This window comes from Protopterus annectens, chromosome 15.part0 (genome assembly GCF_019279795.1).
Source record: "Protopterus annectens isolate FY-2018-M chromosome 15.part0, PAN1.0, whole genome shotgun sequence".
Classification (NCBI taxonomy): Eukaryota; Metazoa; Chordata; order Ceratodontiformes; family Protopteridae; genus Protopterus; species Protopterus annectens.
In genome coordinates this window covers 482808791-482832467 of record NC_056749.1, presented here as the reverse complement: position 1 = coordinate 482832467, position 23677 = coordinate 482808791, and the positions used below count along the sequence as shown (strand labels likewise).

The 23677-nt window shown below is 40.8% G+C and overlaps 1 protein-coding gene across 1 annotated transcript in view; it reads left to right on the top strand.

Moving 5' to 3' along the window:
- LOC122789775 (probable global transcription activator SNF2L1) overlaps nucleotides 1-23677 on the top strand; it is a 2109210-nt gene that overhangs the window by 1670312 nt on the left and 415221 nt on the right. Inside the window, exon 18 of the mRNA XM_044057215.1 lies at nucleotides 16326-16436. Within this exon, the coding sequence (XP_043913150.1) occupies nucleotides 16326-16436 (111 nt within the window). The remainder of the gene's footprint in view (nucleotides 1-16325; nucleotides 16437-23677) is intronic.

Sequence of the window (23677 nt, the reverse complement as noted above, 5' to 3'; positions counted from 1 at the left end):
TGCCAGATACAATTGGTCTGCCTGGTGGATGGGAAAGATTTTTGTGGATTTTCGGTAAAAAATAGATTGGGTCATTGACCAGAAGTTGATTCATGATATCATTGGTTATAATTGCATCCTCCCTCGCTTGTTGTAAATACCTTTCAATATGTTTACTAAACATAGTGGTTGGGTCTATAGACATATGCGAGTAGTATCTTTCATCATTAAGTTGTCGCATGGCCTCATTGTCATAATCAACCCAATTGAGGACGACCACAGCACCACCTTTGTCAGCTGAAATAATGACAATATCCCTATTGTTTTGCAGTTCCAGAATAGCTTGTTTTTCATTGAAAGATAAATTGTTATGTTTTAATGGAATGTCTGAACCAAAGAAATGTAAATCCTTGAGTACGCTGTTCTGGAACTGCAGGACCATCGGATGCATTGGTGGGGAAAAATTGGATTTGTGATATGTAAACCTGTCATGGTTATAAGTAGAATCTGAATCACCAAAAAACAATTTTAAATTCAAAAGGCGACAGAAACTAACAACATCTTGAGCAAATGACTCCTCGGACACAGTAAAGCCTGGGATGAATGTAAGGCCTTTATTTAACATTCTGGTCTGTGTGGGAGATAATTCAAATTCTGACAGGTTTAAAACATTATAATGTGGTGTATTCATTTCGCCAAAGCAATGTTCAGTAGACCCTGAATGTTCTCTATTTCTACGGTGTTTGCGCCCGCCCCGCTTGATTTTAGGCCTAAAGGGGTGGACCCTGGTATTCTTTTTGGAGATGGTGACCCTGAGACTGCTGGAGATTCATTATCAGTGCATGATGAAGTGTCCTCAAAAGAGGAAGTGGTCTCCATATCATGCCTTCTTAGGATTGACCTAGGTCGTTTCCTCTTGTTGGTAGGTTTATATGGAGTAGTGGTAAACCTGACGTGTTTAGTGTTAGATAAAAATGGGGTACCCCTTTTGTAGTCCTCCTGGTCCCTAGTAAACTTTTTGGTTTTTCTAGATTTAAGTTCAGCATCAAGCTTCCGTAAATCCGAGGCTACATTATTTAATGATTTCTTAAAGAACGGTTCCTGCTCATAAACCTTAAGTTTGCCAACCAAAACATTGATCTCCTCCAATTCTTTGTCAATGGCCCTGTTGTGAAACTTGTATAATTCAACAACAAAGGCCATAGTGGCTTCTTGTTGAATCTTTAACCATTGTTGATTGAGTTCATCATCAGCATTTGTCACATGGGGAATGGTGCGTATACGCAGCCCCCTTGGGGAGATTCCTGCAGTCTGGTAAGCTTTAAATAATTTGCTATGCCAGATATTAGATATCAGTGATCTAAGATGCTTATTTAAATTGTCAAAAAGCATACCACAATTGGATTCTGAACCAACCAAATCAGGCCCCCCAGTGTTCCCTTGATTAGAGGGACCGAGTCCAAAGACCCCAAGGTCCTCTCTATCAGCAGCCAGCCCAAGAATAAAGCTGGAGAAATCCATCTTATAACAACAGAAAAATAGTAATCACTAACCTTCAAATGATTAGGAACAAACTGACAATAATGGCCAAAAGACACTACAGCCACGTCAGTCAAAAAATATATAAATTCAAATGAGTAAAAGGACCATAACAGCATTCAATATTAATTGACAAAGCTGCGTCCAAGAACCCAATTGTTTGGATTCGGAACACTGAAGGAAGTCCAGACTGGTTGGCACAGAATATGAAATGTCTAAAAAGAAGATCACAGCAATTGGTGATCGGCAATGATTGTGCAAACAAAGGGATAGAGCAGGTCCAAAATATTGAATATAAATATATCTGACCTCGGTAGCTGATACTGAACCAAACAGAAAGATAATCAATAATAAAAGAATATCAACATATTATAATATAATGGCCACTATTAAAGATGAGGGACCAAGAGGAAACAAAAAATGGGAAAAAAAGGCTCCATAATTGGCCCACAAATACCAGTATGGTATCTAAAAAATGATAGTAAAAAATATAAATGGTGACAAATGAGGGCAGTTGACCAATCTAATATAATATATACATCACCAGCAAAACCTCATGGGCTAGAATCATAACCTGATATTGGGTGGTTTAAGAATGCAAAAAAAAGAACATATAAACATCCAAGGATAATGCTCTTAAAGACCACTATATAAGCCCCTGAAAAGATGGCACTAAAACAAATTAGAACATGAGCATGTGGAAAACTTAATATGTAGTCAATTAGAAACAAATGTGACCAATCAAACCATATAGATTATGTATAAAAAACATAACATACACTAGCTTATAGGCTATTGTGGTTTGATGACCATTAAAACTGGGATATGAAAGAAGGACCTATCGGTGTGCATTAAAGAATGCAAATGCCATAGTCAAAAAGACAATGTATGTATACATGAGTTGAACTTGCTTGGGCGAAAATGAAATTAGATGAAAACATACACTCATAACATAAAGTAAATGATTATTGATGAGACTGAATAAATTGAACCAACAAAATAAGCAGTTAGTAAAAAACGCAATTGCGATGTTACTAGACAAGAACCACAATATTTGTTTAAAGAACATATATGTAAAAATAGAATATGACCCTTATTGTACCAAATCAGTTGTTGGTCAAAAACTGTAAGCAGGAATCATATACATCTTGATAATCCCAAATATGTTCACCATAAAGTAATTGAAAGCATTCAAACTGGTTAAAGTTTTACATGTACATCCATAAACCCCACCAGTTGGTATACAGTAGAGTATTATAATGAATGACTCCTAACTAAAGTCATAGTTCAAAAAGTGGAAACAAACCTAGTTGGAACTAAATTAACTCATAAGATAAGAGTCTGTAGGGCCCTATGTGGAGGGCATATGGAACTGCAAAAATAATAATTTTTGTAATAACACATGTACGATCCAAATCATGGATCAAATGTCCAACACTAACCAGGTCTAAATATTTATAGTCCAAAAATTATTAGTTCACGCATCAAGCATTATTTTCGGAAACAGGCTGTGTAGATATCCGACCCTCTTGATAAATTCACCAATGTGAATGCGATACCACCAAGTCCAAGAATTTGTAGTATAAACGAAAAACCCAGTCAAAAAATGTAAGCCAAGCCAATCCAGTAATTGTGTCCAGGTGCGGAAAACCACGAGAACATATAAATCGTAGCCCAAATGATCGTACCACAACTTTGATCTTGTTCAAATTGGCAAAGTCCAACCCGAAAAAACGGGTGAAAATATGTTGTAAAAAGCAGCAAATATATAGCGCGCAGTGTTCAGATAGTGATGTATAGACATCCGAACATGCCAATAACTACGCACCTATTGACGACAAAGTCAAACAGAGCTAAAAGAATACGTGACCAATCAAAATAAAGAAACCAAACCTGCAAGTGTCCAAAAGTTTAGTCCTGAGGCTGTATTTCCCAGAACACGTAGTTGAAAAAAGCAGGCCCAAGAGTATCCTAAATTCACAAAAGTATGAAACTCGCGAAATGTGTACTGTAAAATCCTGTGCGCCCAAATCAGGTTGGCAGATGGCAAACAAATAGAGTTCCAAACCAATAGGTTGCTGCAAACTGTAAAAAGATTAGACAAATCCAGACGAAAAGCTGAAAAGTGAGACGCTGCACTGGAATAGACGCAGCAGTCTCAGAGTCACCGGCCCCAGCAGGATGTAGAGAAGAAGTGCAACATCAAAGACAAACCTCCTGCGCGTAAGCAGTTGCACGGCTCAAAGAAACAAACTCATACAGGAACCAAAAAATTGAGAGCCAGCAAACAGTGACTAGAAAATAAAAATCTTGTATTAAGTGAACATAATCACAGCAAATACAGCAGTAACAAACCGGTTTCGGCTGGCAATGCACAGCCTTCTTCAGTGTACAAAAATCATGACATACAAAGCTGTATTTATCTAATAAGCAGACATCCTATTGGTTGAGCCCTAAAGGTGTTCATTAAGTCCCGGGGGGAATAACCCTCCCAGTCTGATGATCCATTTCTTTTCTTTAATATTTAATATAGAGTGCCATCCTGTTTTGTTTGCCCTGTTTCCAAATATTGTGTCAATAATAATGAAATTGAAATTGGATGTTGGGTGAAATAGTTGGTGTTTATAAAGGGCATTATGCGGGGCGGGCGCAAACACCGTAGAAATAGAGAACATTCAGGGTCTACTGAACATTGCTTTGGCGAAATGAATACACCACATTATAATGTTTTAAACCTGTCAGAATTTGAGTTATCTCCCACACAGACCAGAATGTTAAATAGAGGCCTTACATTCATCCCAGGCTTTACTGTGTCCGAGGAGTCATTTGCTCAAGATGTTGTTAGTTTCTGTCGCCTTTTGAATTTAAAATTGTTTTTTGGTGATTCAGATTCTACTTATAACCATGACAGGTTTACATATCACAAATCCAATTTTTCCCCACCAATGCATCCGATGGTCCTGCAGTTCCAGAACAGCGTACTCAAGGATTTACATTTCTTTGGTTCAGACATTCCATTAAAACATAACAATTTATCTTTCAGTGAAAAACAAGCTATTCTGGAACTGCAAAACAATAGGGATATTGTCATTATTTCAGCTGACAAAGGTGGTGCTGTGGTCGTCCTCACTTGGGTTGATTATGACAATGAGGCCATGCGACAACTTAATGATGAAAGATACTACTCGCATATGTCTATAGACCCAACCACTATGTTTAGTAAACAGATTGAAAGGTATTTACAACAAGCGAGGGAGGATGCAATTATAACCAATGATATCATGAATCAACTTCTGGTCAATGACCCAATAACTCAGTACATCTATTTTTTACCGAAAATCCACAAAAATCTTTCCCATCCACCAGGCAGACCAATTGTATCTGGCAGGGGATACATCACAGAGCCTCTTTCATTATTTCTGACCAATCATCTAAAACCTTTGTTACCCAATATTTGATCACGCTTACAGGACACCACAAACTTCCTACAGATTATTTCTGACACACAGCTTGAGCCTGGTTGGCTATTATGCACATTGGATGTAAGTGCCCTGTATACTAACATTCCGCACCAAGATGGATTAAATGCATTAGCTTATTGGCTCGAAGTCTCAAACTTGTATAACTCGGACTTCAATGCCTTCTTGGTTGGTTTAGCACAATACGTTCTCACGAGTAATGTCTTCTATTACAAAGAACAATGTTTCTGGCAAACCAAAGGGACAGCTATGGGGGCTTCCTTTGCCCCCATATATGCTGATCTCTTCATGGCTTTTGTGGAGAATCATATTCTATACGACAGGGACAGAAACATTTTTTTGTCACAGATTGATATATGGAGATGTTACCTTGATGATGTTTGGTTGGTATGGAAGGGGGACGAATGTTCATTAATGGAATTTGTTACTTACTTAAACAATAATGCATGGGGATTGCATTTTACTGCCAATTTTGATAGTGACACCATCACATTTTTGGATGTATTAATTCAGAGGTCTTCGGATCATACTCTATGTACAGAGATATATAGAAAGTTTCCAGAATACAACTCCATCTTACATGCCTCCAGCTACCATCCACCGCACATAGCACGCAATATCCCGAAGTCACAATTTATACGTGCTAAACGCATCTGTTCAGATGATACTACCTATTTGAAACATAAATCGGATCTAACCACTAAATTTAAACTTCGTGGTTATAAGAGTGGTGACATATCCATGGCCAGCAACAAGGTCAGCTCTATGGAGAGATCAGACTTACTTACATACAAGACACATAACAAAAAGCCATCACAACCCCTTAGACTCACGACTACATATGCCCGCAATTCCAACCGCCTCATCCAAAGTGTATGTAGGCATTGGAACATTCTTCAATGTGACTCAGATATCACCAGTATCATTCCAGACAATTGTCTATTTTCCTACAGGAAAGGTAAAAACCTTAATTCTTTTTTCAATCACTATAAACACAGGGACAACAATACACATGATTTATTACAAACAACATTATCTGGTGAACCGTTACATGGTTGTTTTCCATGTGGACATTGTACCAACTGTAAATACATTAACAAGTCCAAACAATTCTCCAGTCGTAACTGTCCCAAGGTTTTTGACCTTAACTTTTTTTCCAATTGTTCAAGTGATTGGATTATTTATTTGGCCTCTTGCAACTGTGGTTCCTTTTATGTGGGACAAACGTCCAGACCTTTAAGAATACGTATCTCTGAACACATCAGCAACATCAAACAAAAAAGAATGCATAATGCCCTTTATAAACACCAACTAGTTCACCCAACATCCAATTTCAATTTCATTATTATTGACACAATATTTGGAAACAGGGCAAACAAAACAGGATGGCACTCTATATTAAATATTAAAGAAAAGAAATGGATCATCAGACTGGGAGGGTTATTCCCCCCGGGACTTAATGAACACCTTTAGGGCTCAACCAATAGGATGTCTGCTTATTAGATAAATACAGCTTTGTATGTCATGATTTTTGTACACTAAAGAAGGCTGTGCTTTGCCAGCCGAAACCGGTTTGTTACTGCTGTATTTGCTGTGATTATGTTCACTTAATACAAGATTTTTATTTTCTAGTCACTGTTTGCTGGCTCTCAATTTTTTGGTTCCTGTATGAGTTTGTTTCTTTGAACCATGCAACTGCTTACGCGCAGGAGGTTTGTCTTTGATGTTGAAAAAAATATAAAACATAAAAAATGTACAATAAGCTGGTTGAATAAGTGTGCACACCCTTAAATTAATACTTTGTTGAAGCACCTTTTGATTTAATTACAGCATTCAGTCTTCTTGGGTAGGAGTCTATAAGCACGACACATCTCAAGTTGGCAATATTTGCCCACTCTTCCTTGCAAAAGTGCTCCAAATCTGTCAGATTGCGAGGACATCTATTGCGCACAGCCCTTTTCAGGTCACCTGACAGATTTTTCTATTGGATTTAGGACTGGACTCTGACTGGGCCATTTCAAAACTTTAATTTTCTTCTGGTGAAGCCATCCTTTTGTTGATTTGGATGTATGCTTAGGGTCATTGTCGTGTTGAAAGGTGAAATTCCTCTTCATCTTCAGCTTTCTAGTAGATGCCTGAAGGTTTTGGGCCAAAAGTGATTGGTATTTGGAACTGTTCATAATTCCCTCCACCTTGAATAAAGCCCCAGTTCCAGCTGAAGAAAAGCAGCCCGAAGGCAAGATACTGCCACCACATGCTTCACCCTGGGGATGGTGTTCTTTTGGTGATGCAAAGTGTTGTTTTTGTGCCAAACATACCTTTTGGAATTTTGGCCAGAAAGTTCAACCTTGGTCTCAGACCATAACACATTTTCCCACATGCTTTTGGGAGACTTGATGTATTGTTTTGCAAATTTTAGCTGGGCCTGGATGTTTTTCTGTGTAAGAAAAGGCTTCCATCTTGCAACCCTACCCTATAGCCCAGACATATGGAGAATATGGGAGATTGTTGTCACATGCAGTACACAACCAGTACTTGCCAGAAATTCCTCCAGCTCCTTCACTGTTGCTGTAGGTCTTGTGCAGGGTCCCTGACCAGTTTTCGTCTTGTATTTTCATAAATTTTGGAGGGATGTCCAGTTCTTTGCAACGTCACTGTTGTCCCTTATTTTCTCCACTTTTTGATGACTGTCTTCACTGTGTTCCATGGTTTATCCAATGTTGTGGAAATTGTTTTGTACCCTTCTCCTGACTGATACCTTTCAACAATGAGATCCCTTTGATGCTTTGTAAGCTGTCTGCGAAACATGGCATCTGAAGTAGTTAACTTAATTTTATCTGCAACCTGTGGGTATTCGGATCCAAGCCGGCAACTTTTTTTCTAGCATCTGCTCCAAGCTCCGAGCTCCTCCCCTTCCCATAATGCACTACCATCTCCTACCTTCCCTCAGATCTCGTTTGTCGCGCCAGTAGTGTGCATCGTGGTCTCCTTCGCTCTGAGCTCAGGGATAGTAAGTTTTATTAATACTTAGTCTCTTTGTGTGTCTGAGTTGATTATTTCCCTTCCTCCCCCACTAGTATATCGCTTGTTCGTCTGTTAGTCAAAAAAAAAAAAAGTTTTTGTTGTAAAACTTGGTAGAGTAATTGTTAGGTCTGCCCTTCCCCTACGTGTGTTCTGTCTATGGTGATTTAATAGGTATTGGTTTTTGGTGCAGGACCATGGCTGATCAGCCAAAATCTGTGTTTAAGAAATGCACAGAGTGTGGCCATAAGCTCTTCCCGGCTGATGGTCGCACTCTGTGTGTTATTTGTTTGGGAGTGTCACATTTGTCAACACATTGTGCTATCTGCACTGGGTTCAATCCTAGAGCCCTCAGGGATCGGAAGGCCAAATTAGTAGCTAAAGGCCTTCTCCCCACATCCATGTTGGAATCTGCCACGGCCTCGGTACCTAGTACTCAACCTCCCACCCAGACAGGGACTCAAACTCCCTCTTCTTCTGGTGCTGGGTCAAGTAAGGAAAAAGCTACAGTCAGTGTAGCTGACAAGGAGAAGGACAGAGAAAGGTGCAAGGAGGATAGGGACAAGAAAAGGGACAGACCTCGCAAGAGATCCCCGGACAGGGAGCTCTTCCTTAGTCCCCCTTCTAAGTCCATGTGGCCAGTTTCTCCACGGCTCCGATCTCCTTGTTTTTCACCGGAACCGTTGGAACCTTCGGATCCAAGGCCTTCCTTCCCTTCATTGCACAGACCAGCCAGATCCGAGTCGGTGGCTTCTTCGTGATCGATTCGGAGCTTATCAGACTTAGACATGGACAGGATGTTCTGGAGATTCATTCAGACCCAAATACAGATGGGAGTCTTGCCAGGCCCGTCTCCCTGTGGAGGGGGGACTGCCATGCCCTTTTTCCGCCCCATCTCTCCTTCCTCGATCCGTGCTTCATTTTCGGGGCTCTTGGATCTGAGGTTTTTCGGAGCTGGCAGCTCGGCTCCGACGGTCCCCCAACCTCAACTGTTACCTTGAGTTTCTTGGATCCGACTAGTTCGAATCCGAGTGACTCTCGGAGCCGTGGACAGGGAGTCGGACCTAAGGGAATGGATTCTTTGGCTCCGCCTTTTTCAGATCCGGCCCATTTCCTCAAACCTCAGGCTACCCTTGCTTCGGCTCCAGTCCCTGCTTCGGATCCGGGGAGGGCGTCTTCCATGATGAGTGCCAAGGAGGTGCGCTCTCCTTCAGCCTTCGAAGTGGTGGAGAGGGTTCTCTCCCAGGGATTGAGACCCCAGCCCATCCCCTTGGATTCCACCCAGACACTCCTGGATTTGACGATGACTCCCTTCATCCTGTCTCAGGGACAGCCCTACCAGAGGATCCACAGGTTATTTCCCCTGAGGAACCCCTTGCGGCTCACAAGTCCTCTTCTGAGAGTCCCACTACGTAAGCGCAAGTGCAAAAGGAGGCACTTGGACTCCCCCGAGTCCCTCACTATGGAGACTGACTTAGATGAAGGAGAAGATTCCCTCAGGTCACCTCCTAAAGATGTCTCCTTCGGAGAAATTATGGAGATCCTCCGCCAGAGGGGAGGTTAGTCAGCCCCAAAACCTTCTGGGGATGAGTCAATGTTCCTGGAGGCCTTTGGCATGGGCCCATCTACTTCCTGGGTGCTCCAGCCAGCGGACCCCTTGGTGGATCTTATCAACACGTGGACATGGAAGGAGCCTGACAACATAGAGCCCATCCCCAAATACCCCAACAAAATTTTATCTCCCCCTTCCGACAGACAACCTTGGTCAAAAGGAGCCCCAGTTGATGCTATGTTGGTCGCAGCAGCCACCAAGAAGGAACTAGCACAGGAGAGTTCCTCACTCCACCCTCCAGATAAGGAGTCCAGGTCGGTGGATAGGTTTGGGAAGCGCCTTTATTCCTCAGCGTGCTTTTCAATCCGTGCGATGAACTATTTGGCACATGTGATCTGGGTTCAGCGAGACCTTGCATCGGAATTCGCTGAGTCGCCCTCAGAGTCTTTATTGCCGCAGGATAAACAGTTGTTCTCTGTGAAAATGTCTACTCTGAAGTCAGTCTCAAACACGTCTATGCGGCTCCTTTCCCATTTCACGGAAGGAGCAACTAGGGCGGCTGGGACAGGCATAGCCATGAGGTGTCATGCCTGGCTCAGGTTGTGTCAGTTCGTGGACCCTTTCAAGGTGTCGTTTATTAACACTCTCTAAGACGGTTCTTCCCTTTTCGGGAAGACAGTACGTGACACACTTGTTCAGAGCGAAAAGGACGGGAAGACTTTGTGTGCCGTCAGGATCCGCTTCTCTAACCCTCAGCAGTCCTTCTCTAGGAATCAAAGAGGGCAAAAGAAGATGTGGTTCCGAAAATCTCAGTTTTCCAAGGATTCTCAGGACAACTATTCCCCCAGAGGCAGAGGGGGACAGGATCGACGCCAACCCAGAGGTAGAGGGGGTCCCAGGAATTTTGGGTCTAAGGAACCCTTTTCTGATAGACCCGGTCAGCAGCCCTGAGGGGTTGCCCGGCTGTCCTACTCTGAGGCAGTCAGGGGAAGATTGTCCTTACACCAGCAGCATGGGAGTCCATTACAACAGATCGCTTGGTGTTACAGACTATATCCAGAGGTTACACTATCCCATTTGTTGCCCCTCCAAATATTCCAAAACACCTCCCGGATGTTCCGCCCACTCACAGGGAGGCCGCAGCTCTAGAGGTTTCAAAGCTGCTTCTCAAACGAGCCATCGAACAGGTCCCCCCCAGCCAGTCCGGATCAGGCATCTACTCAAGGTTCTTTTTAGTGCCAAAAAAGACGGGGGACCTCAGACCCATTCTAGACCTGTCAACTTTGAACCTGTCTGTAGCCAAACAGAAATTCCAGATGGTCACCCTACAGTCCATTGTACCTTATCTCCGAGAGTGTGACTGGATGTGCTCGTTAGACCTCCAGGATGCCTACTACCACATCAAGATCCACAGAAGCTCCATGAGGTTTCTGCACTTCCGGCTGGGAGCAGGTCATTTTCGGTTCAGAGCCCTACCCTTCGGTCTCACCACAGCCCCCAGGGTGTTCACCAAGGTAATGGCAGTTGCAGCGGCTCACCTGAAGCTTCAGGGTATTTAGGTATTTCCTTACCTGGACGACTGGCTCTTCACTGCGCCCAACAAGCATCTGCTTTGTCTGGCCCGAGACTACTTCATTCGGTTGGCAGATCTATTGGGGATTACAGTCAATGTTCAGAAATCCCAATTGCAACCAGTACAAGTTTTAGACTTCATTGGGGCACGGCTAGACACCTTGCAGATGAAAGTATTCGTAACTCTAGACAGGATATTACACCTCAGGTACCACATAGCTCAGATAGCGAACTTCAAGTCTCCAAAGGCAAGCGAGGTTCTCCGGGTACTGGATTCCATGGATGCCTCCATATCGATTCTCCCATGTGCATGCCTTCATATGCGGGTTCTTCAATGGACCCTGGCTGTTCAGTGGTCTTGGCTAGACCTGCCCATGGAATGTCCGATCAGGATCAGTCACATCTGCAGGACGTCCCTTCTTTGGTGGTTAAATTCACCGGAGATGTTAGAAGGATGCCCCTTCGCGTCATCTCCAGTCCAAGACACAGTGACCACGGATGCCTCCCAACTTGGGTGGGGAGACTGTTCGGGAAGGACAGTCCAAGGCACGTGGTCCCAGTCAGAGACCAAGTTGCACATAAATGTTCTAGAGATGAGGGCAGTGTTTTTAGCATTGGAAGCCTTTCACACTGTCCTTCTTCTTGGATTAATTGCAGTTCAGTCAGACAACATGTTGGTTGTCTGGTATATCAACAAGCAGGGGGGAACCAGATCCTATCCCTTATGTCGCGAGGCCATGAGAGTGTGGGACTGGGCGATCTCCACCGGTCGGTTTCTGATAGCAACGCACATCCCGGGGCGTTCCAATATTTTAGCGGACAGATTGAGTCGGACTATTCTGATGCCGTATGAGTACTCTGTGAAACAGTCAATAGCAGAGGAGATATTCCTTGCATGGGGTCAGCCTTGCTGCGATCTCTTCGTATCTCCTTCCAGCGCGAAGTACAGCGAGTTCTTCACTCTGATTCCCTCACTAGGGGAAGCCCCCAGAGATGCTCTAGTCCATGCTTGGCCCCCCGGGCTTCTATATGCTTACCCACCATTGCCACTCATTCTGAAGTTTCTTCAGAAAGCTTGCCGACTGCGGTGCAAAGTTATCTCATTGTCCCGTTCTGGTCTCGTCAGGTTTGGTTCCCAGTCCTTTGGTCTCATCTCTTAGCTCCTCTGTGGGTTCTGGAACCGTGCCCGGATCTCATCTCCCATCCTTTGGGTGCCCGTCCGCCCGACCTGGGCAGCTTCAAGCTAACAGCTTGGTTGCTCCAGTTCCGTTGATTGCCAGGACTCCCGGTCTTTCATCCCCGGTAAAATCCATTCTGGTGGCTTCTCTTAAAGATTCCACTAGGAAACTTTATCGCAGTAAATGGAAGCGTTTTTCCATTTGGGCCTCACAGAGAAACCTAGATCCCTTTACAGCCCCTGTTCCAGCGGTGTTGGATTTCTTGTCTGGCATTTTTCAGCAAGGAGCTAACTCCTCCACAGTGAAAGTACAATTGGCAGCCATTTCTAATTTTCATGTTGATGAAGACAACATTGCCTTAGCCTCTTCTAGGCTGTGTAAGGCCTTTCTTAAAGGTACTTTTCAGTTGCGTCCTCCTGTCAAGGATTCATTGCCTCCTTGGGACCTTACCTTTGTCTACAGGCATTGGTGGCTCCTCCGTTCGAAATTGCAGCTTCATGAATTTAAAAGTTTTATCCTGGAAGACAGCTTTCCTAGTTACCATTACATCTGCTAGGAGGGTTTCTGAGCTTCAAGCTCTGTCTGCCGTGCCTCCTTATTTGGTCTTTCATAAGGATAGGGTCTCTCTCTGTACTAATCCTTCCTTCTTACCCAAAGTGGCATCTGAAGCAAACATAAACCAGTCCATTAATTTGCCTGTTTTCTTTCCTAACTTCCAAAATAAGGGTGAACACAAACTTCATTTGTTAGATGTTCATAGACAACTTCGTTTCTGTCTTCATAGAACACAGTCATTCCGCAAGACTGAACAGTTGTTTGTTTCCTTTTCCAAAGCCTTTCTGGGAAAGGCTATTTCTAAGGCTTCTTTGGCAAGATGGATCACTGTTTCCATTTCGCATGTCTACAAAGCAAAAGGTTTATCTCCTCCTGGTATTGTTAAAGCTCACTCTACCAGGTACATGGCGACTTCTGCTGCTTTTTGGTCTAGGGTTCCTTTGGACGACATTTGTGCAGCAGCAACCTGGGCCAATTCACATACCTTCATTTCCCATTAAAATTAGATCTGATTTCTAGGGGTAGAGCATCCTTTGGCTCTGCGGTGCTCAGGAATATCCTTCCATAGGGACCTCCTAGGATTGGAGTAGCTGGGGACTGTGTCCCACAGGTTGCAGATAAAATGAAGTTAACTACTTCAGATAAAGAAGTTATGTATTCACCATAACGTTCCATCTGAGTAGTTATACTTCATTTTTCTGCAACCTTCCCTCCCTCTGTCCCCCGGACCTTGTCCTGTCTATACAGGTTTGGTTCATTGGGCTGAGTTGTTTATGTATTTAGTTGCAGCAAACTCGATCTGAGGGAAGGTAGGAGATGGTAGTGCATTATGGGTAGGGGGAGGAGCTTGGAGCAGATGCTAGAAAAAAAGTTGCCAGCTCGGATTCGATACGGATCCAAATACCCACAGGTTGCAGAAAAATGAAGTATAACTACTCAGATGGAACATTATGGTGAGTACATAACTTCTTTTTTTGCTGTAAGAGGCAACTGAGTAAATGTCAGGAAAATCCTACTAGGACAGCTGAACTTTATTTGGGGTTAATCAGAGTCTCTTTAATTGATGGCAGGTGTGTACCCAAGAAGACTGAATGCTGTAATTAAATCAAAAGATTCTTCAACAAAGTATTAGTTTAAGGGTGTGCACACTTTTGCAACCAGCTTATTGTACATTTTTTATTTTTTATATTTTTTTCCCCTAACAGATTTGTTTATTTTTCAATTGAATTGTACAGATTATAGGTCATATTAAAGGTGGGAATAGTTTTGAAATGATTTATTGTGTTCTCATTTTTTATATACATCAAAAACCTGGCATTTTAACAGGGGTGTGTACACTTTTTATATCCACTGTATATGTAAGTGTGTGTGTGTGTGTGTGTGTGTGTGTGTGTGTGTGTGTGTGTGTGTGTGTGTGTAGTTTTTACTAACCTCAGTGTGTATTTCGTTTACGAATGGGCAAGTGTTTTCTTATCCTGGGAAAATGTCATCATTTGGGTATTTTATCTTTCACTATTCTCATCTCGCGTAAATGAACATCGGTTATATGGGCATCAGGATTTTGAAGTAGATCCATATATATATATATATATATATATATATATATATATATATATATATATATATATGTGTGTGTGTGTGTGTGTGTGTGTGTGTGTGTGCCAATATATATATATATATATATATATATATATATATATATATATATATATATATATATATATTTACAGAGAGAGATAAATAGATATCTGTATAAAGATATATTTGAGTTACTGACAATCGGTCGAATGCTCATTTTATTGAGTGATGAAAGTGCTTGCAGAAGTGTTCACACATGTGCTGTTGAGGGTAGGAGATTTCCAAAGTCATGGGATCAAGTTTGAGTAAGCTGAGTGTGGGTTTGAGGAGTTAATGCTAGAACTCCGAGATATTCATGAAAAGTTTTGGTGTTGCAAGTGAGAGCATGTGTGTGAGTGTTTGACGGTTATGGTTAGAATCAGGGGTAGGAAGGGGATAGATTTAGTATTGTGCATTTGTTGTAATGTATGCAGTGTTTGTCTGAATGTCTTATGTAGTGGTAGTGTTACAGAAAAGGTTTTTCTGAGGCACAGTGTAGAGTTGTGGTTAAGGGCAGTTTTAGAGTTAGTGCTCATTAGTAAGGTGGAGTTGGGGGGTGAGTACAAATGTATAGATGCCATTAAATGTTTACTTAGAATCCATGCTGCAGTATGGAGTGTGAGAATATTCTCACAGCAGTTGCTAGATCAGAAGTCTTAATTGCAAAGTATTATGATGTAAAAGGAGGTAGCCAAGAGGTTTAAATTCAACAAGTTAGTTTCTGACATGGAAGAGCATCTGAAGGAAAATGTTCAACTGCGGCGTGGGAGAACCAGTTTGGGGCTGATCTGTAGAGTGTAAGTGGGAGAACCAGTTTGGGGCTGATATATGGAGTGTAAAACTGCAAGCTGTACCTTGTTGAAGTACTTGTTATTAGAGTTGAAAGTTGGGCCTGGAAGAAGCCCTCAGCTTTGGACTTTCCCTGTGTTACAAGACAACCTGCATCCTGGAGGGGCTGTGTAGTCCGAGCACTGGTATGAGAAATTCACTAATGTGTTGTTTGCTTTCTTTTGAAACTACAGAGTCAAGTAGGGTAATATTTTAGTATGCAGATTATTGAAATTTTTTTTTGAATAATTCTGTTTTTACATTTGTCCTGCTTTCATTGTCTTTTTGGAGCATACCATGTATGTGTGGTGCATTCAGAGTTCCTTATGTTTTTTAGAGATGGAGGACCAGGGGCAGTAAATGCCCTCAGCCAGGGTACACTGATCAGTACAGTCCCATAAAGAACTGAAAAAATGGAACATGCTGATTCTCTTTTTGACTGTGAATCTTCTCAACATCCTAGACTAGAAAGGAGTACTTCACTGAAGTGGGTACATCAGAAATCAAGACAAAAGTGTGTATACTACCTTCTTCATGTTCCCATAGATAAGGTCTTCTGCTGAAGTAGTGATTCTGCAAACACAGCTGTACTTTCCTCTCAGTTTTTTTTTATATTTCATTTGTTTCATAGCCAGAAATTCCAATTAGATCGAACACCGTCTTCCTTCATAGCATGTCTGTTCTGTGGATCGTAACCCAAATGCTGTTACATGTACAGTATATTGACAAGACAGATACAGATAGAGATTTCATTTGTAATACTGTTGTTCAACAACCTTGTTACATGATGTAGCAACATTGCCATTTAAACCACTCTTCTTGGCTGAGCAGTTGTTAGTTATTGGTGTATCCTGCTATTTACATCAGTCTTGTTAAATTCACATTGCTCCTGCATTCTTAGATATGAAGTGCTGCACTTTCAGATTTTAAAACTGGTCATAGAAAGAGCTTCATCATGTTCCCAATTAAAGAAGAGTTGTTCATCCATGTTCTTTTTCATGTTAGCTAAGTATGATGGAATGGATAGAACCTCCTAAGCGAGAGCGGAAAGCTAATTATGCAGTGGATGCCTACTTCAGAGATGCATTACGTGTCACCGAACCCAAAGCACCAAAGGTGAGAAATTGTTTGTTTTTATGGTATACCTCTTTTTATAATGTTTTATTAGCAAGAACTTACACAGGTCTTATGAAAGCTACTTTAAGTATATGTTTGCAATCAAGCAGATCAGCTACGCAGAAATTAAACACTCAAAGAAAAGTAACTTGTTATTTTTAGTGAACTTTAATTCACTGAATTTAAATTTCACATCTTATTTATAAGGACATTTAATTACCATCCTGGCACAGCAATCTTCATTACTTCACTCTCACTGGAGGCATTAGTCTTTCTTACTGCTTGTACTTAAATTAGTCTTCTCTTTTCTTAATTTAAAAATAGATTTTTATCATACTAATAAATCCCATGAATTATTTAGGTTTCGCTTAAAATGTAACTCTTGCTGAGCTAAGGCAATACAGACCCCAGTAAAGCTGTTGTATACTGGCAGGTTAAGTCAGGAAATCACAAACACGCACACCCATGCGTGCTTTTCATTTCATTTCATAACTCATTATTGTGCTCAGACAGGCAGTTTTGACTTGTGTTAATGAATAGTGCTACAGCAATTGTTGTTTATAAACTTTTTGGAGAAAATTTCAGAGCAAGTTTCGAAGCAGGAAACAAAAAGAGAAGACACTGTTAAAGCACTTACTTTGAAGGCAAAAATGAAGGAAAACATTTTAACTCTTAAAAAATAATTTCACAATACCCACGCACAACATCCCAGGAATTGTCTCTTGTCCCATTCCCAAATAACCAGAAGACATGTTGTTGCAGATGCAACCAACTGTTTATTGATAACCAAAACACATGTTAAGAGTTCATCTGTATTAGGCAGGTGCTACACTGCCTCACAAGTCTGAGGCAGTGTAGCAACTGTCTCATGTACACAGACAACCCTCTCCTCTTACCTCCCAGCACTCAGACTTGTCAGAGATGCGTTTATATCACCAAATTGGAAGCTGCACACTCTCCAGCCAAGACAGGACTAACGGGTCAAGAGGCCTTAGCCTTCCAGAACACCCACCATCACATCTCTCACATAAAAACACAAACCACACACCCACCTTCGCGGAGGCTCTCAATAGAAATTTACCCAAACAGCAGAGACCTCCAAGACAGAAACACACTCAACCACCACAACACAGTACAAACCACAGGACACATAGCTCACCACCACAGTGTGCCCCTCAACCTAAGGCCCTAAGGCTAAACACCTTCCCCAATACACTAATTATAGGTGACTCAATAGTGAGGCACACAGATGTCCCACTCATTAGGATGAATAAGGAGAAGGTAACAGTCAGCGGTCTATCAGGTGCCAGAATCCGATACATAACACGTGCACTCAGGTCACTCCACAACAAGTACAAGTACGACTCTTGTCATTGTCCATGTGGGTGTGAATGTCCTGAGATGCACCTCCCTGGACTACATGAAAAGAGACATGGTGGAGGTTTCGGATTATGTGGCCCAGGCAGGCAAGACCCTAGCCCTGAGCAGTATCCTACCATCACCCGTAATGATACCACAGTACAAACAAAAATTGAGTGACTTCAATTGGCTAAGTTTCTGGTGTCATTCTAAGGGGATCCAGTATCTGTCCGCTTGGGACGATATGACTGACAGACCTCAATGCTGTGCCAGAGATGGCCTGCATCTGTCACCCCTGGGTTTCCGGGTACTGGCTAAGGCTCCTACCATTCTTATAGTGCCTTTTTTAGGCATGTTCCAAAGACCAAATTACCACCATTACAGCCATAAATAAATGCAGTCTGAGGGTCATGCTGCTCAACTCTAGAAGTCTAAATCTCAAGATGCACTCGCTCGAAGCACTCCTCAAAATGGAGAACATCAACATTTGTGCTGTAGTGGAGACCTAGTTTAAAATGGCAGAAACCACCCCTGCGCTACCAGGCTGTAACTCATTCCACATCTTTCAGCCCCAAAACATGGACCATAGCTCCAAAGGCAGTGGTGTCGCCATATTCATAAAGGATATACACACGTCCAGACTAGTAGTCCAGCATAACGCATCTGAGATACTTCAGGTACAGCTAGCATTGGGTAAGATGGCGATCCAGATCATAGCCTGCTATAGGTCCCCAACCATGTCCCTAGACTCTCACTCCATGTTCCTAAGCGCCGTGGAATCTATCAAAGTCCACCCCAGCACTCTCATACTAGGAGACTTCAACTACCTCTCCATCATCTGGGAGAACGGGTCCCTATTAAATAAAGGGAAATGTCAAACGGACAAATAAATGAAAAGGCCGTTCCTTGAAATGAATATTGTGGTGAGCTGTGCCCCCCACACCACCTGCTAATTATATATACCAACTCTGAGATCGCACTACAGTGAAGAAAGGGCAAAATTTCCAGCCTTCACTGTACCGTGATCATACAATAGCGATATCGAGTAACGACCTTTTCGTTTATTTGGCATTTTGACATTTCCACTTTTTGTTTATTTAATAGGGACCCTGGGAAAACTACTCAAGCACCAATACACTGGCCCAGCGCTTCCTGGAATTCATCAGTTCCATTGCCCTGGACCAGCTTATTCTGACCCCCACTAGAGAAGCCTATAACTATAGAAGGCTTTGTGATTGTTTTTAATGCCTGCCACAATTCTGCCTTCAAAGCTGGCTTTACATGATTTGATGAGGGATCTCAACTTTTTGCTGAGGCTAATAATGGAGTTTTTCTAGTCTTGGGACTTCACCTTTTTCTGCAACAGTTTCTTCCTTCGGTTGGCTTCCTTTTTTTGGAGGAGATCATCTTGGTTCTGTTGGGTATGGCTAGTTCCATGCATTTATGTACATGTTCATACGGTGCATTGGTGTATGATTTGGCAGTCATGCAGCAATTTCCCATTGGCATGGGTGCCGTGAAGTTAGACTACCTCTGTTTTAGGAGTCTAAAGTCAGCTTTGGAGAAGTTTTTCAAGGTGGTTACCTTTGCAGGGGTGTGGTTCAAACACATGTGAGGAGAAACAGTTCAAGGTTGAAGGGCTCAAGCAGATTTTGCCCGAGAATAGAGGGAAACAAAATGACTTGCTCCCAAGCCCTGTATTGTCTCTTGTCCCATTCCCAAATAATCACCAGACATGATGTTGCAGGTACAACCAATTTGTTATTGATAACCAAAACACATGTTAAGAGTTGGTCTCTATTGGCCATAAATATAAACACTATAATCAACAGCGAAATGCAGAAATTAAATGACACAAATACAACCACAGTGCTGTTATTGGTTGCGGTGCATAAAGCCTTCACAATGGTCTTTATTTGATTTGATTAATAATTGCCACCCAAGAAATCCTGTGACTGCATGTGCAGTGCAGTAGCAACTTGGATTCTTTAGTAATCTTATTCCAAATAAGGCAAAAATGGGGGAAAGTGTAAAAAATGAAGGTCTGAGGCCATAAAGAGCCATCCACCTGGCGTGTTACAGCCTCTTCTCCCCTTTTTTGTTCTTAGGTAATTTTTTTCTTTATTTTTACAATTGCAAGACATCAAAAATGAAACGTTGTGAAATTAGAGACTAAATGGATAAATATGTATTACATTTCTAATAATATTATAGGTGTTGGAGAGATATTGCAATAATAAAAGCCTGGTGGTTCAGACCTGGAGAATTTTTCAGATAAAATTATAGCTAAGTTTAAGTTAAATAAGTCCAATCCAAAGTCATATAAATGAACGCCATCATTTTTGAACTAACACAGATCCTTGTCATATTATTCCTGGTGCTCGACTCCGGATATGTCTACTAAAGGAGATGCTGTGGAAGGTCTCTGATTAACAAATCTTCTGTCTTTTTCTGTGGCCAAAGGGTTTGAACTTCTTTCCAGTTTAGTCTGGAAATAATGGCAGACCACACTACAATCGTGAGGGTAAGTGTGCTTAAGGATTGCTAAGTCACTGAGTATATAATATATTAGTTGTGTCTTAGGAGTAATGCCAGTGTCATTTCCCTGGTATGTAAAATGAGAGTGTGACAGCTTTCTCTTTGTTGCAGATAAAAAGAAAAATAATGAAGTAACTGATTCTGTCTTAAACCAAGAACTTCTCTCCATACTATGTCATATATGGAATGATCTAGTCCAAGGTTTGCTCCTTTTGCTGGGACTGTGACTCTTAGATAAGCTTGGAAGATGAAAGAATGCCTGAAGAGGAGAATGGCCTTTTTACCTAAAGGAAATAAGAATTAATTAAATTAATTGCTGATGGGCTGTCAAATGTAACTAAAGTAAGAACTAGAAGACCAGCTGCCTAGTCTCTTAAGAACTTCAGTAAACTGCCCTAGAGCTGCTAAATCAGAAGCTCAACCTATTCTAAATTAGTGAGAGGAGTAAAGGTCAAAGCAGATGTCTGTCTGAATTAGGGCTACTCTAAGTTGTTTGAGGAGGTCAGAGTTGAGAAGCTTGAGACCTGCCTTTGAAAGAAAAACTGGATTGCTGGAATGTGGTGATGGAGTTAATTTCATTAATGATTTTACCCAAGATACCAGGCATGTAAGGAGGTTGGAGCTTTTCCCTAATGATACTTTGCGCCCCAGATTTAGTAGGTCTGTTTTGGACCTGGAAATCCAGATTAGAACTGTATTTTTGGCAAAAAATAATTTATGTCATTTGATCAAAGTAATCGATTCGCTGACCCTAAAGGCTTTGAAATATAGCCATGTAAATAATGTAGCTCAAAGGCAATAATTGTAAAAATGAGTTGGAAACGTTACTTAATCCTTTCAAGATTCAATAAAGATAAATCTGTGGGTCGTCTTTTGTCTGACTTTGGGCCCTTTTCAGTAGTCCACCTATTAACAATTCTGACCATTATTCAATACTTAGTAAACTGGGGTTGTCAGATATTTTGGAAAACAAATTTAGAATGTTTAGATTTACCCTATCTAACCCTGGAGAAAGACCAATTAGAAAGCAGTGGTGTTGGTAATGTAAAATAATGTGACAGGATCATTGACATTCCCAAATTTCTAAAGTGTGGAAAAAATAAATACAAGTGTTTGATAGATGCATTGTATGTCTTCTTAGTACTAGATGCCTGCGAATTCCAAAAGCAAGAAGCTGTTATCCTTCTCCAATTATCCAAACTTCTTGAGGAATGGGGGTGGAAAGCAGGTCTGGTTGAGTAGCCAGTGTTTTGAACTTCAGAACCTGTAATCAAGAAAGAAAATCAGCTAAATTGTTTTTAGAACTGTCTATGTGTTGAGAAGTGAAATACATGTTGATTTTAGAGTAAGAAGTTCTAATAATCTTAAAATGTTCCCAAGTCCTGTATTGTACACCTTACAAACAACATTTCTGAATTCATTACTTTAGTAATATATCTTAACACTTTTGAATACTCCCTAGCTAAATTATAAAGTAATTCCATACTCATACACATTTAGCTGAGTACTACAACAGTTATTGATCCCATAAAGGTACCTCTTACCATGCCCAAAAGGAACACTAAAGCGTCAGGTAGAGAGTTTCAAAGCAAGTTGCAAGCATGAGAAAAAAAATAATACATTTGTAGCTCTTGCTGTAAAAGCACATATAAAGAGAAAACTTTTATCATAGATTTTGCAGAGAAAAAAGTCTGCATCCATTGTTTACAGGAAGGCATGAGAATTGTGCAAGCTGCCCATGGTAAGTTAACAGTTGTTTGTGAACACAGCTTCTAAGGCAATACAAAGCTTAACAATGCTTTTGAACACTACTAAGACTAATTAATCATATATGGGTTTAACTGTATTGTATACCTTTCCATGAATGTACGTCTGTTTGTTCTCATGATAGAAATGTGAATTTGTAGAAAAAGCCCAAAAAACAAGAATGAATAAAACTCAAAACAGTAATTCCACCAGGCAGCTCAGTGGTAATCCAGTCTTTCATAAAAGCCAGTCTTTAGTAGAGTAAAAACATTTTATTCGCTTTTGTCACCACAGACTTCTTCAGAACAAATAACTGTTCACTTTACCCCTATTTTTATACAAAACCCTATGAATACATTAAACAGTTAACCAATAAAAAATGTAGTATGACCCCCCCCCTTCATAGGTACTCTTAAAAATACAGACATAAAAAAACCTAACCAAAAAATGTCCATTTAGTCAAACACCATCACAATTTCAGTCTTTGCCCTTTTAAAAAACACCTTATATTAATAGTGTCATTTAACCCCGGGAAAGTATCTGCTCCCAACTTTAACTACCATAAGGTTTCTTTTTGTTCTGCTTTTACCTTACAGTCTCCACCCCTTACGTCCCTGGGAACTTGTTCTAAAACAGAAAAAAATATTTTTTTTATTTTCCAAACAGCTCATTCTATGTTTATACAAAGCATTATTCATAGCTTTATTCTTTATTACATACAAATGTTCACTAATTCTATTTTTTAATGTTCTAACAGTCATCCCTACATAGTAACAGTCACAATGACTGGAGACTGCAATATAAACTATACCTTCTGATATAAATACACCATTTCCTGCAATGGTTCTATCCATGTGTTTCAAGTGTATAAAAGGACCCCCCCCCAAAATAAATCTGCAAACTCTGCATGTTCCACACTTATACATCCCCTTATTTCTATTTGAAATCATTCCAACTGGTATCATGCTGTAATATCTTTTTGTATTATAATTGTTCTTAAAAACAAACTTCGGACCAGCCCCAATAACCTTATTTAATTCTGTGTTCCCCTCTAAAATCCTACAATTTTTTTTAATTATAGAACAGATATCAATATTAGTAGTAGTCATATCCAAACAACATATTGTATTGAAATCTGTAGTCTTTCCTTTGTTCAGTATTTGGGGAATACCACCGATTAAAATGGGTATGGAATTACTGCATCTTTTTAATTCTATCTCTTGTGCAAGTTTTTCTAAATAATCTTTCCCATAACCTCTATCAGTAAACATAGAAATAATAAAATCTATCTCCTTTTCAAATTTCCAATCATCTGTAATCATCCTAGAGGCTTGTATGAATTGTTCTCTTGGAATATTCTTTTTAATATAAAAAGGGTGGCTCCTACTAAAATGGAGGCCGTGATTCACAAAAGTATCTTTTCTGTAAATGGTACTACCAAATTTCTGGCTGTTGTCATCCCAATAAATATGAACATGTAAAACATTAACTTTGGTCCCTAACTCTCCTAAAGTGAACTGCAAGAAAGAAAAATGTATTGTTCAACTCCCCCAAAAAGGCAATAACTTTTTCTTGAGTTCCCTCAATAATAAAAATCA